A 27083-nucleotide genomic window follows, 5' to 3' on the forward strand; every position below is an offset into this window, starting at 1 on the left:
GTCATAAGTAAAACAGTTCAAAATAGGGGTGAAACCATTTTAAGAGTAAAAATCTTTTACTGCTGATGATAAACACTGTATATGTGTTCGAAATATCCAGTTAAATAATTTTCTATCTGTTCACTGTCAATTAAAAGGTTTCATCCCTATTTTGAACTATTTTACTTTCGTCATGGAAAGGCAGTGTGGTCTTCGAAGTTATCTACTGGTAAGACATTTATATGAACCGCAAAATTTTTCAGCTTCACAACTTTGCTCAATCCAAATTTAGAAGGTTTCAAAGATATGCAAATTCATTTCTTAAATTTGGGAAAAAGAATTCACATCGCTTAAAATTCTACTCAAATAACAGGAATTGCGTTTTCAGAACTAAAGCCAGAGCAAAAGAAGCTGATGACTGAAAATTATGGTAAAATGTTGTTAGTCAAAATTTCAATAGATATAGAACCTGTCATGCAGGTAAATTTTAGGACCCGCTAGAGGGAGAAGGAGGGAAGGTGGGTACTTCAAAATACCTTCCCGGGACATACTTTAGCCTGTAGATCCATCCCTGAAAGTTTCATTTTACTAACCTAACCCCTATCCAAGTAGCTAAAAGTAGAATCCAAAACCCATAACCCAAAAGTTGCTAAAGTAGAATTTTACCAAAACTTTGAATAATCTTTCTAAAAACAATCAACGCTGTCATCACAATCACGTCCCAGCCCCACACCGATGCTTGGATATAGCCCTTGGCTTGGCTAGCCTACATTCTTGATTTTTTGCTTCTAAATTAGCATTTTGAAACAACTATTGATGAGAAATAGAAATACAAAATTAAGAAAACACTTTAAGCTTGGTAAAATTCTAGTTTACCAAAGATACTTAATCTGAATAATGACAAAAAAAAACTAAATTTTAAATATTTTTTCTGGTATGCCAAAAATTTACTTATAAATTCCAGCTATGACACAGCCGTTCGTAAGGAAAACTCACTAAATCAATTATGAAAAAACTACACTACTTCCAGATAACTTAGAAATAGGCCTATTATAAAACATTTCCCACAGTAGGCTACAATCGTCAACTAGGCTATGCTATTAAGCCTACTTTTTCTTAACAGACCAGAAATGTTACACAAAATAGCTCCAAAAAATACAAATAAAAAACAGGTTCTTACCTTATATAAAAGAATACAATACTTCCAATAAATAAGTAAAAACAAATTAAAAATGAAAAAAATAACTTATTGTTTTAACTCTCCTTGGTATTCACACTGGTATGCGAAGAATGAACAAAGAATCTTTCAGGAACGCTGGTTATCCGATCCTATGCGCAGATCACTCAGTGACGTCACATACTGGCATACGTCATCAGACAAATCTTGGAACAAGACTTGTACCTGGGTGGATACCCCAGGTGAGTGGACTTGAGTGGGCGGGATGTAGAGAATCGGTGCCATATTTTTTTGGAGGGGGAGAGGAATGGCAGGAAAAATGTTGGTAATATTCTAGTTAATTGAAAGGGTTTAGGTTAGGAAAACGAAACTTTCAAGGATGGATCTACAGACTAAAGTATGTCCCGGGAAGGTATTTTGAAGCAATTACCTCCAATTCTTCTCCTTCTTCTATTTAAAAATATGTGTGTTATAAAAGTGAAACCTTACAAAATAGATCTTCTGCTTAATAGAAGTACAACAAAATTGTTTTCAGCTTCATAACTTTGCTTAATTCCATTTTATGAGGTTTTAAAGATATGCAAATACATTTCCTAAATTTTGAAGAAAAACATTGATATGGCTCAAAATTCTACTCAAATAACAGGAATTGCATTTTCAGAACTAAAGGCAGAGAATAAGCAACTAGTAACTGAAAATTAAGGTAAAATGTTGTTTTGTCAAAATGTCATGTAGGCAAATTTCAGGGCCCTCTAGAGGGAGAAGGAGTGGAGGTGGGTACTTTAAAATACCTTCCCGGGACATATTTTAGCCTGTAGAGCCATCCCTGAAAGTTTCATTTTCCTAACCTAAATCCTTTCCGAGATAGCAATAAGTCAATTAACTAGAATTTTACCAAATTTTTAAATTTGTCCAAATTTCAAAATATACTAATAGAGGAAAGAATACATTCTTTCCTAAAAACTGTTTTTTTCCTAAGAAACTTTATAAAAAGAAACTTAAAAAATATCAAAAATTTGTTTATATTCATTTTTTTACGTTTTCTACAACTTCGGGGGGGGGGAGGGTCAAAACCCCTATGCTCTCCCCTCTGGAAACGTCCTTGTTCCTGGGTGCCAAATTTTTCTTCTTCCTGCAGTGCTTGTCATTTTATATTGAGTCAAATGCAAGTAAACTTTGACGCAAGTTAGGCAAATGAAAGTTATGAAATTTCATAAATGAAATTTCAGAAAGAAATTTATATAGGAAAGAATACTTTCTTTCCTAAAAACTGTTTTTTTCCTAAGCCTGAAGGGTCTGTTTTGTACTCATTGTGTATATGACGTCAAACGCTCGTATGCATCATCAGAATATCTTGGAATAAGACCTGCACCTGGGTGGATACCCCAGGTGAGTAGACTTGAGTGGGCGGGATGTAGAGGATCGGTGCTTCTTGATGAGAGGGGGAGAGGATGTCAGTAAAAATTTTAAAGCTGTCCAAATTTCAAAAAGAAATTGATATATGAAAGAATACATTCTTTCCTAAGCACTGTTTTTTTTTTCCTAAGCCTGAAGGCACTGTTTTGCATTCATGTGTATATGACGTGAAACGCTCGTATGCATCATCAGAGAATCTTGGAATAAGACCTGCGCCTGGATGGATACCCCAGCGAGTGGACTTGAGTGGGTGGGATGTAGAGGATCGGTGCTTCTTGATGAGAGGGGGAGAGGATATCAGTAAAAATTTTAAAGGTGTCCAAATTTTAAAAAGAAATTTATATAGGAAAGAATACCTTCTTCCCAAAAATCTGTTTTTTTTTTGTTTTGTTTTTTTTTTTGTTTTTTAAGCCTGTTGGGTCTGTTTGGCACTCAAGTGTATATGACGTCAAACGCTCGTATGCATCATCAGAAAATCTTGGAATAAGACCTGTACCTGGGTGGTATACCCCAGGTGAGTGGACTTGAGTGGATGAGATGTAGAGAATCGGTGCTTTTTGATGAGAGCGAGAGATGATGTCAGTAAAAATTTTAAAGGTGTCCGAACTTCAAAAAGAAATTTATATAGGAAAGAATACATTCTTCCCTAAAAACTTGTTGTTGTTTTTTTTTCCGAAGCTTGTAGGCACTGTTTTGCACTCAGGGTGTATATGATGTCAAACGCTCGTATGCATCATCATAAAATTTCGGAATAAGACCTGCACATTTTCGGTACTCCACGTAAGCAGGCTTGAACGGGTAGAATGTGAAAAATGGTGCTTATTGGTAGCTCTTTAACATAGGGGTGAAAGTCAAAATCTGAAAAAGTACAAAATTTGGTCAAAGTGATAAAAGACTTGAAAGCCTAATTGGATTAAGGCCAAGACAGATAGTCTCTGCGAAATAGAAAGCTAGCATAATTTTTTCAGAGTTTTATGGTATGGTTGCAAGTACTTCTAAAAGTCTGCAAATTAAAAAAAAAGTATAAGGTAAATAAAGGATAAGGTACTAGACCCTTAAAGTCCAAAGCAGCGGGGCTGATCTCCTTTTCAAGGCCTTTCAGCCAGAAAGTGCAATAGGGGGTTGGGGGCCAGTCAGCCTGTGCTTTCGCACATCCTTCTACTTACCTTCCCCAGATTTCTCCAGATACCCATTTAGAGCTGGGTCGACTCTGGCTGAGCTTACGGAGTCGTGCCACTCATCCTCGTCCCAAACCAAATAACTGGCCACAACAGGAATCAAACCCCCACCCTACGGATAAAGGATTCAAATTCCAGCGCGCCGGCCACTAGGCTAGGACGACACCAAATATAAACAATAGAAACATATTTTAAAAGCTATTTTAAGTACATATCTTTTCCCAGAAAGACTTTTTTTTATCCCATGTTTGAAGAGCCATTTTACAGGGAACTTAGATATGAAGTCGGACACTGGTATGGGTCACCACACAAATCTTCGGACAACATTTGCGCCTGGGTAGTATCCCAGATAAGTAGGCTTGAATGATAGGATTAAGTGGGTGGGAATGCGTAACGGGTGCTTATTGATATTTGTCCTAGGGTTGGAGGGGTATATCTTCAAATTTTTAAAAGCACACAAGTCGGACAAATAAAAGATCTCATGACAGAATATTCTATTTTGATAATACAGGAATTAAATCTTGAAAACAAGAGCGAGATTATGGCCAGTACGAAGGAAAAGAGGTATCTCGCCTTTATCAAACAAGCCGCCCTCAATGAGGAGAAAGTAAGAAATTAAAACAGAACTACATACGAAAGGAGGGCAACTTATAATCAAAGGAAGAAGAAAAGATAAGAAGCCAACCCAATTTTTTTTCTCTTTACTCATATTTATCTCCTAACTCCTTATCATGTTTCTTCACACTGAAGACACGTTATATGATAGGGTCCGGCTTATTCCCCCGGAAAGCTTTTACCCTGGAAAATTCTCCCCAAGTGTAAAATTGAGCAGCCAAAGTGAATTTAAGACAAATAAAAAGTACGAAGAAAAGTATGTAATTGTAAATCAACTATCGTGAAGGGGGGGTCATTGTGTAGGTGGAGGGGATGTCAGATGTGTAAATGGGCACATTTCAATGCCCAAATTGTCAAAATATCAATGAGGCTCCAGAATAATATAGGGATGGGCTTAGGGGAAAAATTGATTTGTCATTTCCTTTCAATTTTTACTGAGCCGGAATTAGGGGGATTCAGGGTAATACTTCCCTTCTTATCGTAGATAAATGTTTCTGAAATTTATTTTAAAGCTTAATTTAACTAAAATAATTTCGTCGCCCCCTCGTGGTCGTACAAACCCCGGAGGATGCTCACTCAATCAGAAATTAAGAATTATAGTTCCTTTTTAAAAAGTCAATAGTGTTTAAGAGCAGCCAGCCCTGTCCTAGAAGTCTTCTTAATATCCGGTCTTAGGAGTCCAGTGGCATGAAACTTCCATGGATCTTTTTCTTAGTCAAAAAGATCATCAACATCTTGCCTTGAGAAGGGAGAGGGGCTAGGAGCCCAGAGATGAGCCACAAAAACTTTTCCTGTTCAAAATTAGTTCCCTTGGTTCAAAGGGACTAATATGCAAAAAATTATCCATAGCATTGATCCGTTTGAAATTAGTCCCCACTATAGCAAGGGGGGGCTCAAAAGGCACAATAATTTTTCTGATTGGCCTGAAACTTATACGAAACTTCGGGATAATGGGACATAGTGCAGAACGAACATGAAACGAAATATATTTATTCTCCAAATGCAGCCCAAAAAGTGGGCCTGAAAAGTGCCAAAACCTTTTACCCAGCCGCTTCAACTAGAATGGGCTATGTTAGATACTTGGTTAGGTGATCATTTGATCAAAAATTTAAAGTTCTTGTGTCCTTATTAAAGAAAAAAGGCTGGAGGATTATCAGCCTCCGCCTCAGTCCCTTTTCTGCCCTCCTTTTCAGTCCTCCTCTAGCCCCTTTGATATTGAATCAAATTTTGAGATATCTGTTTAGTTCAAAAACTTTGAAATCTCTAGTAAGTCAAACAGTTTGTGGTAACGAACTGTAGTAAGGAGCGATCCGGCTCAATAGTAAACGAAACTCTAAAAGACATAATTTTGATGCTAAAAGATCCATCAAAAGAATCGGATTTTCATGCTGATTTTAAACATATAAGTTTCATCAAATTTAGTCTTTGTCATCAAAGGTTACGAGCCTTAGAAAATTTGCCTCATTTTGGAAAATAGGGGAAAAGTTGATGGTGTGATTTTCGTTAAGAATCTATGACTTTTATGGGGTGTTTTCCCGGAAAACACCTTCTAAAAGTCATAGATTCTTAACGAAAATCACACCATTGCATTCGGCGTATCAGAGAACCCTATAGCAAAAATTCCAAGCTCCTATCTACAAAAATGTGGAATTTCATGTTTTTTGCCAGAAGATCAATCACGGGTGCGTGTTTTTTTTTCTTTTCTTTTCCCCAGGGGTCATCCTATCGACCAAGTGGTCCTAGAATGTCGCAAGAGGGCTCATTCTAACGGAAATGAAAAGTTATAGTGCCCTTTTTAAGTGACCAAAAAAATTGGAGGGTACCTAGGCCCACTCCCACGCTCATTTTTTTCCCAAAGTCAACGGATCAAAATTTTGAGATAGCCATTTTGTTCCGCATAATCGAAAACCATAATAACTATGTCTTAGGGAATGACTTAATCCCCCACAGTCCCTGGGGAGGGGCTGCAAGTTACAAACTTTGACCAGTGTTTACATACAGTAATGGTTATTGGGAAGTGTACAGACGTTTTCAGGGGGATTTATTTGGTTCGGGGATAGGGTTGAGGGGAGGGGGCTATGTGGAGGGATCTTTACTTGGAGGAATATGTCATGGGAAAAGAGAAATTCAATGACAAGGGCGGAGGATTCTCTAGCATTACTATAAAAGAAAAATGAAAAAATAAACATGAAAAAGTTTTTTCAATTGAACGTAAGGAGTAGCATTGAAACTTAAAACCAACAGCGATTATTACGCATATGAGGGGTCCTAAAAATACTTTAGCATAAAGAGCGAGGTATTTAGGAGGAGATAAATACCTCGCTCTTTATGCTAAAGTATTTTTTAGTTATTTCAACTATTTATTCTAAGGCCTTTCTGATTCAGGGGTCATTCTTAAAGAATTGGGACAAAACTTACGATTTAGTGTAAAGGACGAGGTATGAACGAGGGTATAAACCCCCTCATATACATAATAAAAAATAAGAATCTAAAAGTTTGTTACGTAAGTTAATTCTTAAGTTACGTATATTTTTTACTAATAATAACGTTCGTTAAAAATTAAAAGTTCTAGTTACCTTTTTAAGTAACCAAAAAATTCGAGGGCAACTAGGCCTCCTTCCCCACCCCTTATTTCTTAAAATTGTCTGATCAAAATTAAGAGAAAGCCATTTAGCCAAAAAAAGAATTAATATGCAAATCTCATTTTAATAGTTTATGTGCGGAGAGCCAAAATCAAACATGCATTAATTCAAAAAAGTTCAGAAATGAAATGAAAAAAACTAGTTTTTTTTACTGAAAGTAAGGAGCGACATTAAAACTTAAAACGAACAGAAATTACTCCTTACATGAAATGGGTTGTCCCCTCTGCAATCCCTCGCTCTTTACGCTAAAGTTTGACGCTTTGCCATAATTCTACTTTTTATAACAATTAAAAGTTTCAGCGTAAAGAGCAGGGATTGCGGAGGTGACAGCCCATTTCATATAAGGAGTAAATTCTGTTCGTTTTAAGTTTTAAGAAAGAGTTTGACTCTTTCTCTTAACTCTATTTTTTAAAACAGTAAAAATCTTTAGCGTAAAGAGCGGGGCGTTGAGGAGGAAAAGCTCTTTTCATATACGGAGTAATTTCTGTTCGTTTTAAGTTTTGATGTCGCTCCTTACTTTCATTTAAAAAAACTTGTTTTTTTGTTTAATTTCTGAACGTTTTTGAATTAATGCATGTTTTGATCTTGGCTCTCCTCACATAAATAATTAAAACGAAATTCGTATATTAATTTTTTTGGCTAAATGGCTTTCTCATAATTTTAATCGGAAGATTTTTGAGAAAAAAGGAGCGAGGGAGGAGGCCTAGTTGCCCTCCGTTTTTTTTTACTTAAAAAGGCAACTATAACTTTTAATTTTTTACGAACGTTTTCATAAGTAAAAAATATACGTAACTTACTGATTAACTTACGTAGCGAACTTCTAAATTCGTATGTTTTTATTGCCTATATGAGGGGGCTCACCCCTCGTCGATACCTCGCTCTTTACATTAAAGCTTAAATTTTGTCCCAATTCCTTAAGAATGACCCCTGAATCAGAAAGGCCGTAAAATAAATAGTTGAAATTACTAAAAATACTTTAGCGTAAAGAGCGAGGTATTACGAAGAGGTAAACCCCCCATATGCGTGATAATTTCTGTTCGTTTTAAGTTTTAATGCTGGTCCTCACTTTCAGTATAAAAACTTTTCATATCTATTTTTTCATTGTTTTTTTAAATAATGCTGGAAAATCCTGCAACCCTTCATTGAAAGTCTCTTCCGCCATGAGAATTTCCTCCATGGAAAGATCCTCCCGCGTACCCCCAGATCACCCCCTCAAACCAAAAAAAAAATTCCCTGAAAACGTCTCTACACTTCCTAGTAACCATTACTATATGTAAACACAGGTCAAAGTTTGTAACTTGCAGCCCCTCCCATGGGGACTGCGGGGGAGTAAGTCGTCCCCAAAGACATAGTTATTAGGTTTTTCAACTATGGTGAATAAAATGGCTATCTCCGAATTTTGATCCGATGACTTTGGGGAAAAATGAGCGCGGGAGGGGGCCTAGGTGCCCTCCGATTTATTGGTCACTTAAAAAGGGCACTAGAACTTTTAATATCCGTTAGAATGGAAATTCTGGAAATTAGTCATAATTTCCCTTTTGCGACATTCTAGGACCACTGAGTCAATACGATCACCCGTGGAAAAAAAAAACAAAAACAAATAAACACACATCCGTGATTTGTCTTCTGGCAAAAAAATGCGAAATTCTACATTTTTGTAGATAGGAGTTTGAAACTTCTACAATAAGGTTCAGATACGCCAAATCTGACGGTGTGATTTTCGTTAAGATTGTATGACTTTTAGGGCGTGTTTTACCCTATTTTCTAAGATTAGGCAAATTTTCTCAGGCTCGTAGCTTTTGATGGTAAGACTAATCTTGATGAAACTTATATATTTAAAATCAGCATTAAAATGCAATTCTTTTTATGTAACTATTGACTATTGATATATGATATTGATAGTTTTGGTTACAATTGAGCCGGGTCGGTCCTTACTTCAGTTCGTTACCACGAACTGTTTGATAGTTACATTTGAGGGTGTTTGGGGGAAATAGATAAAGTTAAATTAATTCTAGTAATATGGTTTTAGCTACAATGTATGCAATCCCTGAGTAGCATACCCGAGTAGGGACGAAGAGTTTATGCATAGCAGTGAGGTTGTGGTGAACACGCCCTTTGATTGACCAAAATTGATGGTTTTCTGCATTTCCTAAATTTTCTGCATTGTCCATAACTGCGTCGAGAGGCTGCTGTAACCGTTGTTTCGAATCTTCTAGCAAGACTACATCATAGGCAAAATCTAAATTCGAGAGTTCTTACTGCTTACTTTGACGCCATATCCAGATTTTTCTGATTTTTAAAGGGACATTCATATCTCTGACGGACAAAGACATGATCTGGAAAAACCTGGTTATCCGGAAAAGGGCTAAAACACACTAAAAAGGGCAAGTCATCCTGATGAAAAGTATACCATCAAATTCAACAAATCAGAGCTCCTTTCTACTAAAATGTGGAAGTTCGTTTTTTTTTCTCGAGAAGGAAGATCACGGATGAACATTTATTTAGTTTTTTTTCTATGTTTTTTTTTTCCAAGGCCTATTCTACCAATCCGACTGTCCTGGAAAATCGGAAGAAGGTATATTCGAGCAAAAATTAAGATTGCCAATGCCCTTTTTATATAGCAAAGAAGATTACGCCACGGTGTTTTTTGCCATTCTGGTTTTTTTCTTTTTCAGTTGTTTTTCACATAAATAAAATTTCGTACCAATGAGGACCAAGTTGTTTCCGATTGAAGATTCTGAGACAGCCAATAAATTTAAATTATCTAAAACTGTTTATTGAGCTTCCCAGCTACAGAACTTCCCAGTTACTTCCCAGAACTTCCCAGAATTGAGCTTCCCAGTTACAGAAACAGTAAGGCCACACAGTGGCACATTCATTCCACAGAGTCACGTAGTCTATACAAAATAAAGAGTTGAACACCTTTCCTTTAAACATTTGTTTAAGGCCGTGATTAGGTGAACTGATCGAACTCGAAAATCCTAAGTTAAAATTGAAAATTTATGTTTAAAGAATACTCAAGTATTCATTGGCAGAAGATACCGCTTTTAATATCAGGCCGTAGCTTCTTGAAGGTGCTGCAAAATGTTTGCTAGGATTTTGCTCTATTTCCTCTAATTGCTTAGAAATCTTAGAAAATGTCTAGGTCTTTTTGAAGGATATTGCTTTTAGAACAAAATCGATACTATCATGAGCAGGAGACAATAACCTGTAAGATGATTGCAACCATTTTTCGATGTATTTTCCTGTTTTCAAACATCCCATAGAATATTTTCAGCTACCTGAAATTTTTACAAGTTCTTTGCCAGAAAGAATCATTTCAGATCACCGATAACACCCCTAGAGACCAGATTGACAAGCTGGTATAATTAACCTGCTATTTCCGCCAATGAATAAGTGCTATTTGAAGGGTTTTTGACAATGGACCGTCTCTAGAGAAGTGAGAGACAGAAGGCTACCCTAACTTCAAGTTTGAACCTCAATGTTTTCAAGTTCACTTAATCACGGCCTTAACCTAGTTGATTCACATAATGTTTAATAAAATTGTGTGCAATAACTGCAAATTATGAATTATGAAGGAGGATCGGTAGGTCATTTTTTAGGGGGGGAGTGAGCTTTCGACCTTAAAAAGCATTTTATTACGCCCGAACATCTTAACTCTCCATTCACTTTCAGATAAATACACAAAAGGGTCTAGGAGTGGGGGAGGGGGTCAAAAATCAGTCGTTAATCTTCCTTCAGTTAATCTTAGTAAAAAAATGTGGAAATTTTTCAGTAATGGAGAAGGAATATCTCCCTTTTTTATAAGGTTGAATGATTTGATAAAAACTATACCATCAAACTCAACATTTCAGAAGTTTCAAGGCTTTATGTACAAAAGTGTGAGATGTTTTCATTTTTATGACTAGAATGAGTCTGATGATTCCGAGAAAATTTGTATAACTTGAAAAATAGGAATTGTACCCCTTCCCCCGTTACAAAAGGCTCAATTTTGATAGGAATTATGATATACAATTCAACATGTGTACTACATCAAACCGCCATCTATAGATTCTGACATCTATGAATTGAATGAATATTCAGATCGGTTGTGTTAACCAAAAAGACATATGGATATACCATTTTCTAAACTTTTAGAAAATGGCATAAGTAAAACTATTTTACCACCAGATGTCGCAGGGAAGTATTAGACCTAGATTAAGGAAAATATAGTGTAGTATGCCGTCTCCTTAAGATAGTCATAAACTTTTTTCTCTGATTCACTAACCTGTCCTTTTCCTGTTTCGTTTCCATGACGTCACAAAGTTCGCATGCATCACTCTTTTGTATTTTCAAGAAAATACTCATGTTGTGCATCACTGCTGCTTGTGAAGACTTAGAACTTTTCTATCAGGGACGTTTTGCACGAAGTCTGCATGTATGTACTGAATAGTTAGTCATCGTGGTAAGTATCTCACGTAGGCCCTAACGATTAGAGCAATTTTTTTATAATAATATGGCTGGCATGGCCTGAAGGATTCAATATGCTTCTAATTCTATAAAAACTCTTTACTATAGTCGTGTGGCTACTAGAACCGCGTATTTCATGTGTTCAAATAATAACATATTCTTTTGCTATTTTGTCTCAATAGGTATTGTCTTAGGCCCAATACCCACTGGGAAACTGTTTCAAGGCATCGGTTAGAAACTAGTCTCACCTGCAACTGGTTTGCGAACGGTTTACAACAAAAATGAAACGTATCTCCGCCCACGGACACGAGTGGTTTTGGATCAGTTGTGTTTATGTAATTGAGCAGTGCCGAGTGGCTAACTATGTTGAGATCCCACGAGGAAGACTCAACTGTGACTACGGCTGGAGGCTCATACGGGACCGGTTTTAGACTGATTGGAAACCAGTTTCATCTGGATTGCCTCGTGCGCGGGCCCCCACTCTACTTCAAGGCCATGGTCATAAAATAGTGCGTGCGCAATCGGTTAACAATTTTAGTCTCAAAACAGTTGTCCCGTGTGTGCTGGGCTTTAGTGTTCACATAAAAGCGTTCCTGGAAGACTTCAATAAAAGCATTCACATAGATTTCCTGAAATACTTCCATACAAACATTCGCATACCATTCCTGAAAGACTTCCATAGAAGCGTTCACATAGCATTCCTGAAAGACCCTAACACGTTGGGGATCTTTTTTGTCATCATTTCTTGATTTTAGTTCAGTTCAGTTCCTTTTATTATTACAACAAAAATATTTACAAGAGCACTATTCCAATGGTCTCCAACAGTCTCCATGGCCCATAGTATGGAAACTAAATACACTAAACTGAAAACAAATAAACAAAAGAATTCACTTCATTAAGTTAATACAAAAATAAAAAAACTCAAGCAACAAGAGAAGACACCAATCCTTGAAAGATCCCCACATTTAAAACCTATCGATCCTTTGACCCCATCCAGTGCACAAACAGCTACCATTCGAGCCCCTGTAATAATACTAATAAGTCAAACAATAGCAAATAAATTAAAATTAAACTAATAAATGTCATAATTAAAACTTTAAATATCCATTTTATATTTTAGTGTAAGAAAATTTTTAAGCTGAGTTTTAAAAGTACCAAACGAGTGATTGCCACGGATTTCATCCGGGAGTGTGTTCCATACTTAAGGACACGTGAAGGAAGGATTAAAATCAAACCTGACTGTTTCCGCTTGTGGAATTTGCATGTGGTTTCTATTTCGAAGCGTACACGAATTTTTATCTTGCACAAAATCTTGAAAAAATATTCAAAGCACCTAGGCAACTCGCCATAGAGGAACTTAAAAATAAGGGTTGCACACGACATTGTTAGTTTCTGTAGTTAAGAGGTCATGTTGAGAATGCAAATTTGTTTTTTTTAATAATTACAGCAGCTTTCTGTTGAACTGCTTTAATTTGGTGCAGCAGAGAAGGAAATTTTGACATCCAAATAGTGTTACAGTAAGTCAGACATGGTTGAATCAGAGAAAAAAACAGTGTACGTAAAATTTATCCCAGAAATGTGTGTTTTAATTTACGAATGATACCCAGATTTCGCGAAAGTTTTGATGTGATCATCTAAATATTCTTCGTGAAAGATAGATTTTCATCCAATAGAACACCAAGAAATCTCACATTTCTTTACTGGGGTCAACATAATGGTCCATTAGATGTCTGAAGTACTGTAAACGATGGATATATCTGTTTCGTCCTCGAAAATATCAGAAAGTGTGGTTTCAATACATTCAGAGCAAGCAATACATTCAGAGTAAGAGTTACTATCATCAGCTAACGTTATCATCAGTGTTATCATCAAACGTAATCATCAGCAACGTTACTATCATCAGCAAAAGCCACTAAAATTTCATTGGTATTAGTCTCACCAGCATTCGACGGATGGAATTTATTGCTGCAACACAGATTGCAAACAAAGGCTAGGAATATTATTAGAAACAACGTTATAAAGATCATTTATATAGATTAAGAACAGTGTTGGCCCAAGGACAGAAGCTTGTGACACACCAAAATCAACATTAAAAGACGGTAGAGTATCCAAATTAAACGAAATTCTTCTTTCATGAAGGTAAGATTCAAACCATGTTAAGCTGTTCCTCTTATACCTATGTGGGAAAGCTTACCCAGAAGAATACGATGAGTTAAACTGTCGAATGTCTTTTTTACATGAAGAACATAGAGGCGGGTATTTTACTAGATTCAAGGGCACTATGAATGAAATTTAATAAAACTGCACAAGCTTGTTCTGTTGTGTGCATAGAGCGGAAACCAAATTGGTGCTTATGCAGAAATTTCTTAGCTTCCAGAAAGCTAAGAAGTTGTTTCTGCATAGGTTTCTCAAATACCTTTGAGAAAACAGACAGTAGTGAAATCGGTCGATAATTAGATGAATCACTTCTATTGCCACCCTTGAACAGCGTTATCACCCTAGCTGTTCTAAGGGATTTGGGAAAAGCACCTTGCTCAAACGAAATATTTATAAGTTTAGTTAAAGGAGCAATCATTGCTGAAATAACATGCTTAATAGCTTTTGTTGGAATATAATCAGGCCCAGACGAAGAAGAGCCATGTAGTCCGAAAATAATTCTAGTAACTTCAATCTCTGTTACAGGTTCAAGGACAATGGGCTTGAGGCAAGACGGCCCCATATATTTTAGATACTCACCTTCGCTAGCAGAAGGAGATCGTGATGCTATTCTCTCTACTGTATTCCCACCAACTGATGCAAAAGAAGAAGCGAGAAAATTTTTTACTAAAGTCGGATCTTCCACTGTATTTTCTTTCCAAGTCAATTTAGTCGGAAGATTGGGAATACTGGAAGCTGGTCTAATTTCCAAATTAATAATTTCCCAAGTTTTCCTCATATCTTTCCTGGTTTCGCTAAACTTTGAAGCATAATACGTGGTCTTTGACTTTCTAATCAGTGACTTATAAACGTTTTTATATTCTTTAAATTGTTGCAGGTTAGCAGGTGAAGGAAATTCTTATATTTCTTCCATAAGTAATCTTTCCGCTGTGAGCATTTTAGAAGACCATTTGTCATCCATGGGTTTAGCGGTCGGTATTTTTTTGGTGGCACTTTCTTTGGATTTCTAGAACAAGTATCAATAAAAGCTTGTTTAACAATACCATATTAAAGTTTATATCTAATTCTGTACTTTCATCAATAAAATCCCAAGGCTGCTGAAGGAGTTTAGCATTAAGCTGAGCAATATTTTGTTCAGACAGACTAAATGGTGAAACCGTAGGAATCAGAGGCCTAGTTTGGTCATTTGGATCAACAAATCGCAAATTATTGGAAAATGGTCTGAAATATCATTAATCAAAACAGTGCTTTCCTGTGCAATCAGAGAAGAAACTATATTATCTAATAAAGTAGGTGACTTACTCATGTCGGAATCATGATCATGGGTAAGAGGCAATGTGTTAGCATTGCCGAAAGAAAATCAGCCGGTACTGAGCCATTATTCTCTAGGAGGCTTTAATTAAAATCCCCCATAATTATTATTTCACAAGTTTGCTGAGGCATAGACTCAATTACTTCATTAAACAGTTGAAGAAAAGACAACAAAGATCCACCTGGTGGTCTACACACTTCCCAACACACTTTTCCCAAAATCATAACCTCCCGGGATGAAGTATATACCTCAATGAACAAAGACTCAAAAATATTATCTAATAAAGTAGGTGACTTACCAGTAGCCTCATGTCGGAATCATGATCGTGGGTAAGAGGCAATCTGTTAGCATTGCCGAAAGAAAATCAGCCGGTACTGAGCCATTATTCTCTAGGAGGCTTTAATTAAAATCCCCCATAATTATTATTTCACAAGTTTGCTGATGCATAGACTCAATTACTTCATTAAACAGTTGAAGAAAAGACAACAAAGATCCACCTGGTGGTCTACACACTTCCCAACACACTTTTCCCAAAATCATAACCTCCCGGGATGAAGTATATACCTCAATGAACAAAGACTCAAAAATACCTTCAACATTTTTTGACAGATCTTCACGTACCTTATATTTCAAAGTATCTAATATATATATATATATATATTGCAAGATATTATATATATATAATATATATATATTGCAAGACCACCTTTACTCATAGTTATGCGTGGTTGCTTTTCGCAAACATACCTTGGAATATGATACCTCATATAATAGGTATACGAGAGTTTTTCTTTGGTGGATGGTCAGCTTCCAGTTTCACTCTTCTTCCAAGAAAATTTACTGGCTCGATGGGAGTTTTTCTTTAAACTAACTGCTCTGCGCGATTTAAGCTACTGTATTCATTATGAACTTCTTTTCGTACTTTCAGAGATAATGATGCATAATCCTTTTCGATATGCACTCTCTACCTGTGGAAGAATGCTTCAGTTTGACTTTTAAATGATTGAAATTCTCTAATCTTGCTTCCCTTTGCTTTTGCTTTCTCCTCATTTGATTTTTCTTCCGTTATATCAAACATTGTTACGGCTATACTTCTTTGATTTCTTTAGTTTTTAATTTTTTTCGTTTTTCTCATATCTTTTTTGCTGCCACTACTCTCACTTAGATTTTGCTCAACAGGTAAATACTCATCTGAATAATACTCAAGGCTATTTCAACGGCTAAACAAGCAGTAAGGTTCATCTTTCTTTTAGTTAGGGGAGGGTTTTTCATCTTAGATAGGGGAGGTTTTTCATCCCATTGATTTTTCATCTTTTGCGGGGCTCTAAATCAAGCAACTTGGCATTTTGTTATCACATAACCTATGGATAATGTCCAAATCCATTATATCACTAACAGGTAAAAATTGAGATAACATTGATAATTAGAGATAAATATTCCTCTCCTTCAACTCGATGGTTGTCGCTTATTGAAGGGGTTAAGTCATGCTGATTAAACCAGTGACTTACAAATAGGGTACTATCAAACCGTTCCAATCCACCCTCCTGAGATCCCTCCTCAGATTGCATAAGCATGTTGAGCTACTACTGGATTGTTAGAGGTGATACATGGGGCTCTTATGCAGCTTCGTTGGCATTGTCGACAAGGTTTCACCGGCTCTTGCTTCTTTCTTTTGAAGCATTAGCCTTTGGGGTAAAAAGACCTTGAGACCTGGAAAAGGAAACTGTTGTAAAAGCTTGACTTAATGGTAACTTCAAAATACAAGATTAACTATACAACTGACCGATATGCCTCAACTAATTTTTCCAAAACCAATTCAAAATTGATTACGTCATATGCACTTTTGTCACATCTTATTCTAAAAAAATGTCATGAAAATAACACCCGAAAATTAATTTGATATGGAATCTTAAAAGAAACCTGAAAATGCAAAAGAATTTTTAACTCTTGAACATAACTTATTGCAAAATTCATTATTAAGAGTACCAACTCAAATAGTCAAAAACAGAAAATCTGCTTGAGTTAGCTTATAGACTGTCATATTTCTGTCATTTTTCATTTATGAGTCTAGCTTGATAAAAATGCTAACAAAATTTGAGACAAAATCGGCTCGAGTGAATGGAATCACATTCCATCACAAGCGACAATGGGTCCTTGCAAGCTTGCATACTGGCGCTATTCAGCTTTGGGACTACAGAAGGTGTGCAATGCTTGATACGTTTGAAGAACACGAAGGCCCTGTTAGAGGGATTGATTTTCACAACCATCAGCCCCTTTTTGTATCAGGTGGTGATGACTGCAAGATCAAGGTGTGGAACTATACACAAAAGAGATGTTTATATACACTTGTTGGGCATTTAGACTGGATAAGAACAACTTTTTTCCACAATGAATGTCCATGGATTTTGAGTGCCTCTGATGATCAAACAATCCGTGTCTGGAATTGGCAGAGTAGAAACTGTATCTCTGTTGTGACTGGCCATAACCATTATGTAATGTGTGCCCAATTCCACCCAACTCAGAATCTAATTGTATCGGCTTCCCTTGATCAGACTGTCCGGGTTTGGGATTTTACTGTCTTGAGGAAGAAAAACATAGCTCCATCAACGGGAGGAATGGACGAGCATCTGAGAAACCCTGCTGCTCCAGACTTGTTTGGACAAGCTGATGTAGCTGTCAAATATTTTCTTGAAGGTCATGATCATGGTGTAAATTGGGCTACTTTCCATCCTAGTTTGCCCTTGATTATCTCTGGTGCTGATGATCGTATTGTAAAGCTGTGGAGGATGAACGAAACTAAAGCCTGGGAGGCTTATACTTACCGTGGCCACTACAATAACGTCTCCTGTTGTCTATTTCATCCTCGTCAAGATTTAATTATATCCAATTCAGAAGATCGATCTATTCGAGTATGGGACTTGAATACGTTTTACTACAAAACGTATGGGATACAAATTCGCCGTGATGCCATTATTCGCCGTGATACAAATCGCTTCTGGGTAATGGCAGTTCATCCAACACTGAACCTTTTTGCTGCCGGTCACGACTCAGGAATGCTGATTTTCAAGTTGGAAAAAGAAAGGCCTGCTTATACAGTGCATGGTGATCTCCTTTATTACATCAAAGATAACCTGTTGAGAAGATTGGACTTTACAACTAGGAAAGATGTTGGGATAATGCAAGTAAAAGCAGGGCGTACTAATCCAAGGTCCTTGTCATTTAACCAATCGGAAAATGCTATACTCGTTTCAACTCGAGACAGTTTAGAGAATTCGACATATGATTTATATACTATTCCAAGAGAAGGAGATAGCCAAAATCCTCCAGAACCTATTGAATCAAAAAGATCGCAAGGGTTGACTGCTTATTGGGTCGCTCGTAACCGCTTTGCTGTTTTGGATCGTAGCCAAGGCATCATCATCAAGACAGAGAAAAATGAAACGTCTAAAAAAGTATCGATTTCCTCGCTCAGTCCAGATGAAATTTATCCAGCCAATCCAGGGATGCTTTTAGTCCGTGATCTTGAAGGTGTGAGCCTCCTTGATATCCAGCAAAGAAAGGTCATCGCCACCGTTAAACTTGCCAAATGCCGCCATGTTGTTTGGTCATCAGATATGAATGTTGTAGCACTAATGGCTAAGCACAACATAGTCATTTGTGATAAAAAACTAGACACAATTTGTCAAATTCATGACAATTTTCAATTGAAATCAGGCGCGTGGGACGATTCTGGAGTTTTTATATATACAACATCGAATCATATCAAGTACTGTTTGACTAATGGGGACTCTGGCACGATTCGTACAATTGACTTGCCTGTTTATTTAACAAGAGTAACTGGAGAGACAATCTACTGTCTTGACCGTGAATGTAAACCGAGAGTTTTGACCATTGATCCAACTGAACATAAATTAAAACTAGCTCTTGTTCACCGGAAGTATGAAGATGTTTTGAAGATGGTTCGTGAGGCCAAACTTTTTGGCCAGTCTATTTTATCGTATTTACATAAGAAGGGGTACCCAGAAGTGGCATTACATTTTGTGAGTGACGAAAAAACCCGATTTGCGTTGGCTATTGAATGCTGTCAAATTCAAGTGGCAAAGGAGGCGGCAATGGTTCTCAACAATAAAGCTTGCTGGGAAAAACTGGCTGAGGTTGCTAGGGGACAAGGAAATCATGAGGTGGCTGCTGGGTGCTACAGACGGACCAAGAACATCTCAAAACTGTCCCATTTATATTTCGTTACTGGTCAATTGGACAAGCTGAAGAAAATGAGCTTGGTTGCTGAGAAGCTTAAAGATTATCAAGGTCAATTTCAATGTGCACTTTTGCTGGGTGATGTTAGAGAACGTGTAAAGATTCTTGAGCAAACTGGGCAGAACGTTTTAGCTTACCACACCGCCAAGACTCATGGTTTGGAGGAAGAAGCAGCACATTTATTGCACAAAATTGATGCTGGAAAATTGCCTGTGCCAAATCCAGAGGCCAAGTTGCTTGTACCAATGCCTCCAATCCACCCAATGACTGAAAGCTGGCCCATGTTGTAGATATCGCGAGGATTCTTTGAAGCAACCATTGCCAAAAAGGGAAGGAGTCAACTTAATGCAACTTTAGTAGCTGAAGATATAGAAGAAGGGGCTGCTGCAGATGGATGGAATAGTCAATTCCATTGGAGTGGGAGATGAGGCTGAGATTACAGAATTCCAGGATGCTCTTGAACCAGACAAAGGCACAGGATGGGATGTTGATGAAGACATAGATATCCCGGTTGATGTAGATGTTGGCCCCGCATTACATACCACTCAAGGTTATTTTGCCGCACCAGCTGGAGGAACACCCATTGTGCAGACGTGGTTGAACAGTTCACAGTTACCAGCTGAACATATACTGGCTGGCTCGTTCGAGTCTGCTTTCCGACTTCTTCACAATCAAGTTGGAGTTGTGAATTTTGAACCTTTAAAACCTTTGTTTATGAGCACATTTTCTAGGTCCAAAGTTTCCATTCCTGCCATGCCATCTAACCCCTCTATGGTTGCTTACCCACCTAGAAAAGGAGCAGCCTCTAAGGCTGCTGTTGCAATAAGCATAGGCAATTTGCAAGAAAAGCTAAAGTTCTGCTACAAATTAACAAGTCAAGGTAAATTCTCGGAAGCCGTAGAACAGTTCCGCAGCTTGCTACTGTCTATTCCATTGCTTATTGTGGACACAAAACAAGACGCGAGTTCAGCAAATGACATGCTTTGGCTATGCCGTGAATATATTTTAGGTTGTCAAATGGAAATGCACAGAAAAGAACTGCCCAAAGCTACCCAAGAGGAGCAGAAGAGGGTATGCGAACTGGCTGCTTATTTCACCCATTGTGATCTTCAGCTAGCACATAAAATTCTAACTCTGCGTAAAGCTGTTACTTTATTTTACAAAATAAATAATTTCAAAACTGCAGCTAATTTTGCGAGGCGACTGATTGAGCTTGGACCCAGCCCAGACGTTGATGCGCAAATTCGAAAAAAACTTGTAGTGTGTGAGAAGAATGAAGTCGATAGCGTCAAAGTTGACTATGATGAATTTAACCCTTTCGCCATATGTCCTGCCTCGTATACTCCTATTTACAAAGGAAAGTCAAAGGTTAAGTGTTCTCTTTGTGAAGCCAGTTATTGCCCTAGGTTCAAGGGAATTGTTTGTAAAGTTTGTAATGTGGCTGAAGTTGGCAAAGAATGTTCTGGAATGAAAATTCAGTCTCGCTAATTGCTCCATCATAATTACATATGTTATTTGTTTCTAAATGACTTATTTGAGTTTGGTGTTGGGGTACTGCTTTATCCAGGATCTTTTTATTCTTTTTTTTTTTGTAGAAATTGATCTTATAAAAATTAAAGTCTTTGTCTAAGCTGAAAAAAAAGAAAAGAAAAAAAAAACACAAGTCTCAGTTCCGTCTTCAAAGGGATAACATCTTATTTGGATTATTTGAACTGTGAAGCTTGTTTCATCCTGAATTATTGCACCTGTTTTGAACTTGACCTGTCATGACGTTCATTAATCCAACATTTTGAACTTAATTTAATTCAAGAATGTCATCTCACAATATTTTGTTTTGGATTAAATCCTGTGAAGCTTGCTAGAATTCAGTGACTGTTATTTTGGAATATTTTGTATTGGATTAATTTGACCTGGCCTAGATTCAAGCTATCTACTTGCTATTTGGATACTATATGAGTTTTTCGCGTTGATTGTTTTTTTCGACACTATATGTTACCAATACTCTTTGGCTTTCTATGTTATCCAATATTTATTACAGTAATAAACATAGCCCAGGCCCCTAGGCCTGGGTATTTCCCAGGAGCAGGAAGGGAAGGCATGTCTTACCAGGACTTTATTTCATCGATGGTCACATGGAAATATTTTTTTGATTTTTTTTTTTACTATGTTTGTCGTTACGAACTGCAAGTAAGGAGTGACTCGTTTTAAAAGTAATCAAATTTCTTCAGAAAGTGGTCTTAATAACAATAGGCTATTTTAAAAGAATTGTTTTTTTTTAATTTTTGATTCTAATTTATTAGAATCACAGTAACATTGAGTTGAGTGTTACCCATAAGGAGTTAGGAGCTGAAAAAACATGGTCCATTTTCCAAAAGCATAGAAGTCACTTCTACAAGGGCAAATTATTTGATGAAAACTAAAACATCAAATTTAGCAAATCAGAGAACTCCGAGGAAAATGATAGAGGTTCAATTTCTCAGTTGTAGAGGTTTCAAACCCTTTCTACGAAAATGTAAAATTTTCTACTGTTTCCAAGAAGAATGATTCCAACGACTCCTTGATATTTTTTTATTTATTTTTTATTTTTTATTATAATGAAAAAAGAAATCACCAATGCAACAGCACAAACACATAAAAAAAAGGAAGACAGAAGGAGAAAAGGAAGACTGTTTTCCTACATTAGTAATTAATATAGATCAGTACTTGAATGAGGCCTTAACCCTACTCATCCATACAAAATCACATAGGTCAAACAGCATAGCCATACACAATCAACCATAAAGAATAATCTAATAAAAAATAAAAGGAATAAAAAAATATTATACTATATGTTATATTTTTTCTATATTCTATTATTAGGTTTGCTGAAATTGTGACGTTTTGTTAAGCTTCAATATGATAAAATATTGCGCTATTTCGATTTATCGACTGTGTATATATTCACAGCCGAAAGTTTGCAAGAAGCTCCTGCTGCTTGCTTTGGGAAAATTTTGGAAAATTTTGGGAAAATTTTGGAAAATTTTGGGAAAATTTCCTCATAGATTACTGTCAGCTTTCACCACTAGATCACTTAATTTAATACTCAACACACTTAATGCTAAATCAGAATAATACTTGCTCAGTGGCTACCAGAGGTAGCCACACCAGATGGTAGCCAACACCAGATGGTAACCCAGATGGTAGCCACACCTTATTTAAAAATAAATGAAATTACAAGAATAACAAAAAAGCATATTAGGCAGAAATGACAAGGGGTGTTATTGGGGGGGGGGGACACTGTCGATGAACTAAAAATTGAACCTATACATAAACACTAGCTCCAAGGAGTTCAGTTTAGTTTCCCCACCAGTCTTTGAAGATTAGCAATCTTTGAAGATTTAACGTATCTTTTCATGCAAAAAAAAAAAAATAGTTACTGGTGGTCAAACTGTACCCATTCTCTTTTCATTCACATACTGGCGGAGGCAGTTGCTGAATTTTTCACAGTTTTTTTTTGCAAGGAGTAGCAAGAAAATAGCAAGTACAGAGGGAAGTAGAGAAAAGGAACAAAGAGCACAGGAAAAGAGCGAAAAGGAAAAAAAAGGAAGAAGAAACAAAGGAAAAGCAGAGGAAATAAAAAAAAAGAGAATTAGCATTGGAAAAAACGGATCAAATAGAAACTTAGATGACAGCAAGCTGAGTAAAGGAAACATACAAATATGGATAGAAAAAGAACTGATGGGCGTTTTTATACTAAACTAAAGTCTGAGGAATCTATCTTCTATAATCATAAAAATAAGTTGTATGTCTGTTACACTATCTTCTATCTTCTATCTATATATACAAAAATAAGTTGTATGTCTGTTACACTATCTTCTATCAATCTTCTATATATATATACTAGCTGTTGGGGTGGCGCTTCGCGCCACCCCAACACCTAGTTGGTGGGGCGCTTCGCGCCCCCCCAAGCCCCCCCGCGCGCGTAAGTCGTTACGCGCCATATTAGTTACGCGCCATTGTAGTTGTGTCCCTGTGTCCCACCTGTGAATAGAGATAGATATAAATATATGTTTTTAACTACGTAAAACATGCGAATATACAACATTCTTCGCTGTCCCATTGTCTGTGCATATAAATAGATTGTCAGGTTTACTGACTCTTGAACATGCAACATATAATTGTCCATGGGAAAAACAATCCGTATTCAGATCTATACCTCATTATTCTAATGATGTGTCCCTGTGTCCCGGTCGTCATTTATATTCCCTGTGTCCCGGTCGTCATTTGTGTCCCGGTGTCCCAGTTTGTAATTTCTCTTTGAGTGTCCCGGTCGTCATTTATATTCCCTGTGTCCCGGTGTCCCGGTCTTCATTTGTGTCCCGGTGTCCCGGTCTGTAATTTCTATTCGAACAATCCCTGTGTCCCGGTCGTCGCTTATATTCCCTCTGTCTCGGTCGTCATTTGTGTCCCGGTCTGTAATTTCTCTTTGAGTGTTTTTTTTTTCTAGTTTTTTTTTTTAGTTTTTTACCTTTTTTCTTTTTTCAGGCACCGGGATACAAATGACGACCGGGACACAGGGAGTATAAATGACGACCAGGACATAAGTAAAAAAAAACTAAAAAAACTTAAGAAAAGGTGAAAACTACAAAAAAACTAAAAAGAACAAAAAACTAAAAACTAATAAAAAAACTAAAAAAGCTAAAAAACTAAAAAAACTAAAAATGAAAAAAAAATAAAAAAAGGAAAAAAATGAAAAATAAAGGAGAAAAACAAAACTAAAAAAAAAAAAAAAAAAAAAAAAATAAAAGAAAAAAGAAAAAAAAAATGAAAAAACTAAAAAAAAAAGTAAAAACCAAAAAAAAAAACTAAAAAGAAAAAAAGGGGAAAAATACAAAAATTTATTTCATCATATACCATTTCAAAAACGAATGTATATACAGACCGGGACACCGGGATACAAATGACGACCGGGACACAGGGAATATAAATGACGACCGGGACACAGGGACACAACTACAACGGGGACGTCGGGGGGCACAGGGGGATATATAAATGACGACGGGACACAGGGAATGTTCGATTAGCAATCACCATCAACAAAGCTCAAGGGCAATCATTAGAATCATGAGGTATAACTAAAAAAACTAAAAAAAAGGTAAAAAACTAAAACCTAAAAAAAAGACCAATTCAAAAACGAATGTATATACAGACCGGGACACCGGGACACAAAGGACGACCGGGACACCGGGATATATATATAAAAATAAGTTGTATGTATTTTTGTCTTGAGGGTTTGCATATGACGTCTGAAAAATAAAGAAGAAAAAGAAAACTGAAAAAAGAAAAAAGGTAAAAAAACTAAAAAAAACAAAAAAAAAAGAAAAAAAAAAAATTAAAAAAAGAAAAAACCTAACAAGAAAAAACCTAAAAAAAGAAAAAAATTAAAAAAGGTAAAAAACTAAAAAGAAAAAAAGCTAAAAAAAAACAAAAAAAGCTACAAAACTAAAAAAAGAAAAAACTAAAAAATAAAGAAATAAGACAGTTTATTTTTTTGTATGTTTGAGGGTTTGCATATGAAGTCTGAAAAATAAAGAAGAAAATGAAAGAAAAAACTAAAAAAAAAGATAAAAAACTAAAAAAAGAAAAACTAAAAAAAGAAAAAAACTAAAAACAAATAAAAAAAAAGAAAAAGAAGAAAAACTAAAAAAGAAAAAACTAAAAAAAGAAAAACTAAAAAAGAAAAAAAAGTAAAAAAAGAAAAAAACTAAAAAAAGAAAAACTAAAAAAGAAAAAAAAGTAAAAAAGAAAAAACCTAAAAAGGTAAAAAACTAAAAAGAAAAAAAAGCTAAAAAAACTAAAAAAGCTACAAAACTAAAAAAGAAAAACTAAAAAAACAAAAAAAACTAGAAAACAAAAACTAAAAAGGAAAAAAAAGGAAAAAACTAAAAAAGAAAACAAATTAATAAAAAGAAGAAACTAAAAAAAAGAAAAACTAAAAAAGAAAAAACTTAAAAAGAAACTATGTCTATATATATATAAAAATAAGTTGTATGTATGCATGCTTGTTTGTTTGTGGGTTTGCATATGACGTCATTATAAGTATATAAGGCTTTGTATATGACGTCATTATAAGATGACGCTACAGACCGGGACACCGGGACACAAATGACGACCTGGACACAGGAAATATAAATGACGACCAGGACACTCAAAGAGAAATTACAGACCGGGACACCGGGACACAAATGACGACCGAGACACAGGAAATATAAATGACGACCGGGACACTCAAAGAGAAATTACAGAACGGGACACCGGGACGCAAATGACGACCAGAACACAGGGAATATAAATGTCGACCGGGACACAGGGACAACTACAACGGGGACGCCGGGGGAACAGGGGGGATATATAAATGACTACGGGGACACAGAGAATGTTCGATTAACAATCACCATCAACAAAGCTCAGGGGCAATCATTAGAAAAATGCGGTATAGATCTGAATTCGGATTGTTTTTCCCATGGACAATTATATGTTGCATGTTCAAGAGTCGGTAAACCTGACAATCTATTTACACGCACAGACAATGGGACAGCGAAGAATGTTGTATATTCGCAAGTTTTACGTAGTTAAAAACATATATATATATATCTATGCATATACAAAGCCTTATGTACTTATAATGACGTCACAGGCAAACGCTCTTTTTACAAACAAACAAACATACATACACACAACTCATTTTTATATAGATAGATAGATAGATACAATACAAATTAACTGCGTAAAACTTGCGAATATACAACATTCTTCGCTGTCCAATTGTCGCTGCATATAAATAGATTTTCAGGTTTACCGACCCTCGAACATGCAACGTACAATTTTCCATGGGAAAAACAATCAGTATTAAGATCTATACCACATTTCTCTAATGATTGACCTTGAGCTTTGTTGATGGTGATTGCAAATGCTAATCGAATTGGGAATTGTAATCTTTTAAATTGAAAAGGCAGATCCGTTGGAATCATGGGAATGCGAGGAATAAGAACAGCCTCACTCTCAAAAGGTCCTGTCAAGATTGTTGCCTCTATTACGTTTTCCATTGTTTTTTTTTTACGGCAAGTCGCGTGCCATTGTAAAGCTTTGGAGGGTTTATGTTACGTAACAATATTATTGGTACGCCTATTTTTAGTTGTAGCACGTGTGGTGGAAACTCTGGAAGATCCAGGGAATTTAAAAATTCTGCCTGAACTCCTGTTCAAGGACTGCCTAGTCTCGAATCTTGGTCAAAACAATTTTTTTGATCGAATTGATGCCAGAATCAGTTTTATCACAAGCGTTTTACCAGTACCTCCTGGCGCATCCAAAAAGAAAATTTCTCCAACGTTGTTATCGACACAATGCATTATCGTATCATAAATGTCTTTTTGTTCCGACTTTAACTTGGAAATGTTATTTTGTACATACGACAATAGATCACTCGTGCTGTAACTTTGTTCACGATCCAATTCTACACATGTCGAAAAAGCAGCGGTACGATTAGGTGAAGGAATTCCCAAATCCTGAAGAGGTTTGTTTGCCATACATACGCACAAATCTTCTGTAATAACTAAAGTGTAGTTATAAATTTCTGATGTAAAATCAAAAGTCATATCTGACGTCTCTAACCGTTTTCGATGGAGTAAATCTTCAGACATTTTCGATTTATGTTTTTCCCATAACTCTGTAGGAGCTGAAGGAGAGCAAGTTGTTAGTATGATTCCAAACAATGCACGAATTTGACTTGGAGTTGACGTTTCGCACGCGTCATTGATGCAGTTATCCCAGTGTTGGTCATTCTCCAATAAATTCAGAGCTTGGCATGCACTACGGTAAGTGTCATGTATAGTACCGTTTACAGTTCTCAAATACTCAAAGGA

The 27083-nt window shown here is 36.3% G+C and overlaps 2 protein-coding genes across 2 annotated transcripts in view; one reads left to right on the forward strand and one right to left on the reverse strand.

The window, feature by feature from the left end:
* Window positions 1–1275, reverse strand: part of LOC136038485 (transcriptional enhancer factor TEF-1-like) — a 189240-nt gene extending 187965 nt beyond the window's left edge. Inside the window, exon 1 of the mRNA XM_065721560.1 lies at window positions 1160–1275. The gene's annotated coding sequence lies outside the window, so the exon portion shown is untranslated. The remainder of the gene's footprint in view (window positions 1–1159) is intronic.
* Window positions 1276–17006: 15731 nt separating this feature from the next.
* On the forward strand, window positions 17007–22306 carry LOC136038475 (coatomer subunit alpha-like). The gene is given in 2 exon segments (XM_065721543.1): window positions 17007–19588; window positions 19590–22306. Coding segments are annotated over 2 exon segments (3663 nt in total). The 3' UTR covers window positions 20671–22306.
* The last annotated feature ends 4777 nt before the right edge of the window (window positions 22307–27083 follow it).

This window comes from Artemia franciscana, chromosome 18 (genome assembly GCF_032884065.1).
Source record: "Artemia franciscana chromosome 18, ASM3288406v1, whole genome shotgun sequence".
Taxonomy (NCBI): Eukaryota; Metazoa; Arthropoda; class Branchiopoda; order Anostraca; family Artemiidae; genus Artemia; species Artemia franciscana.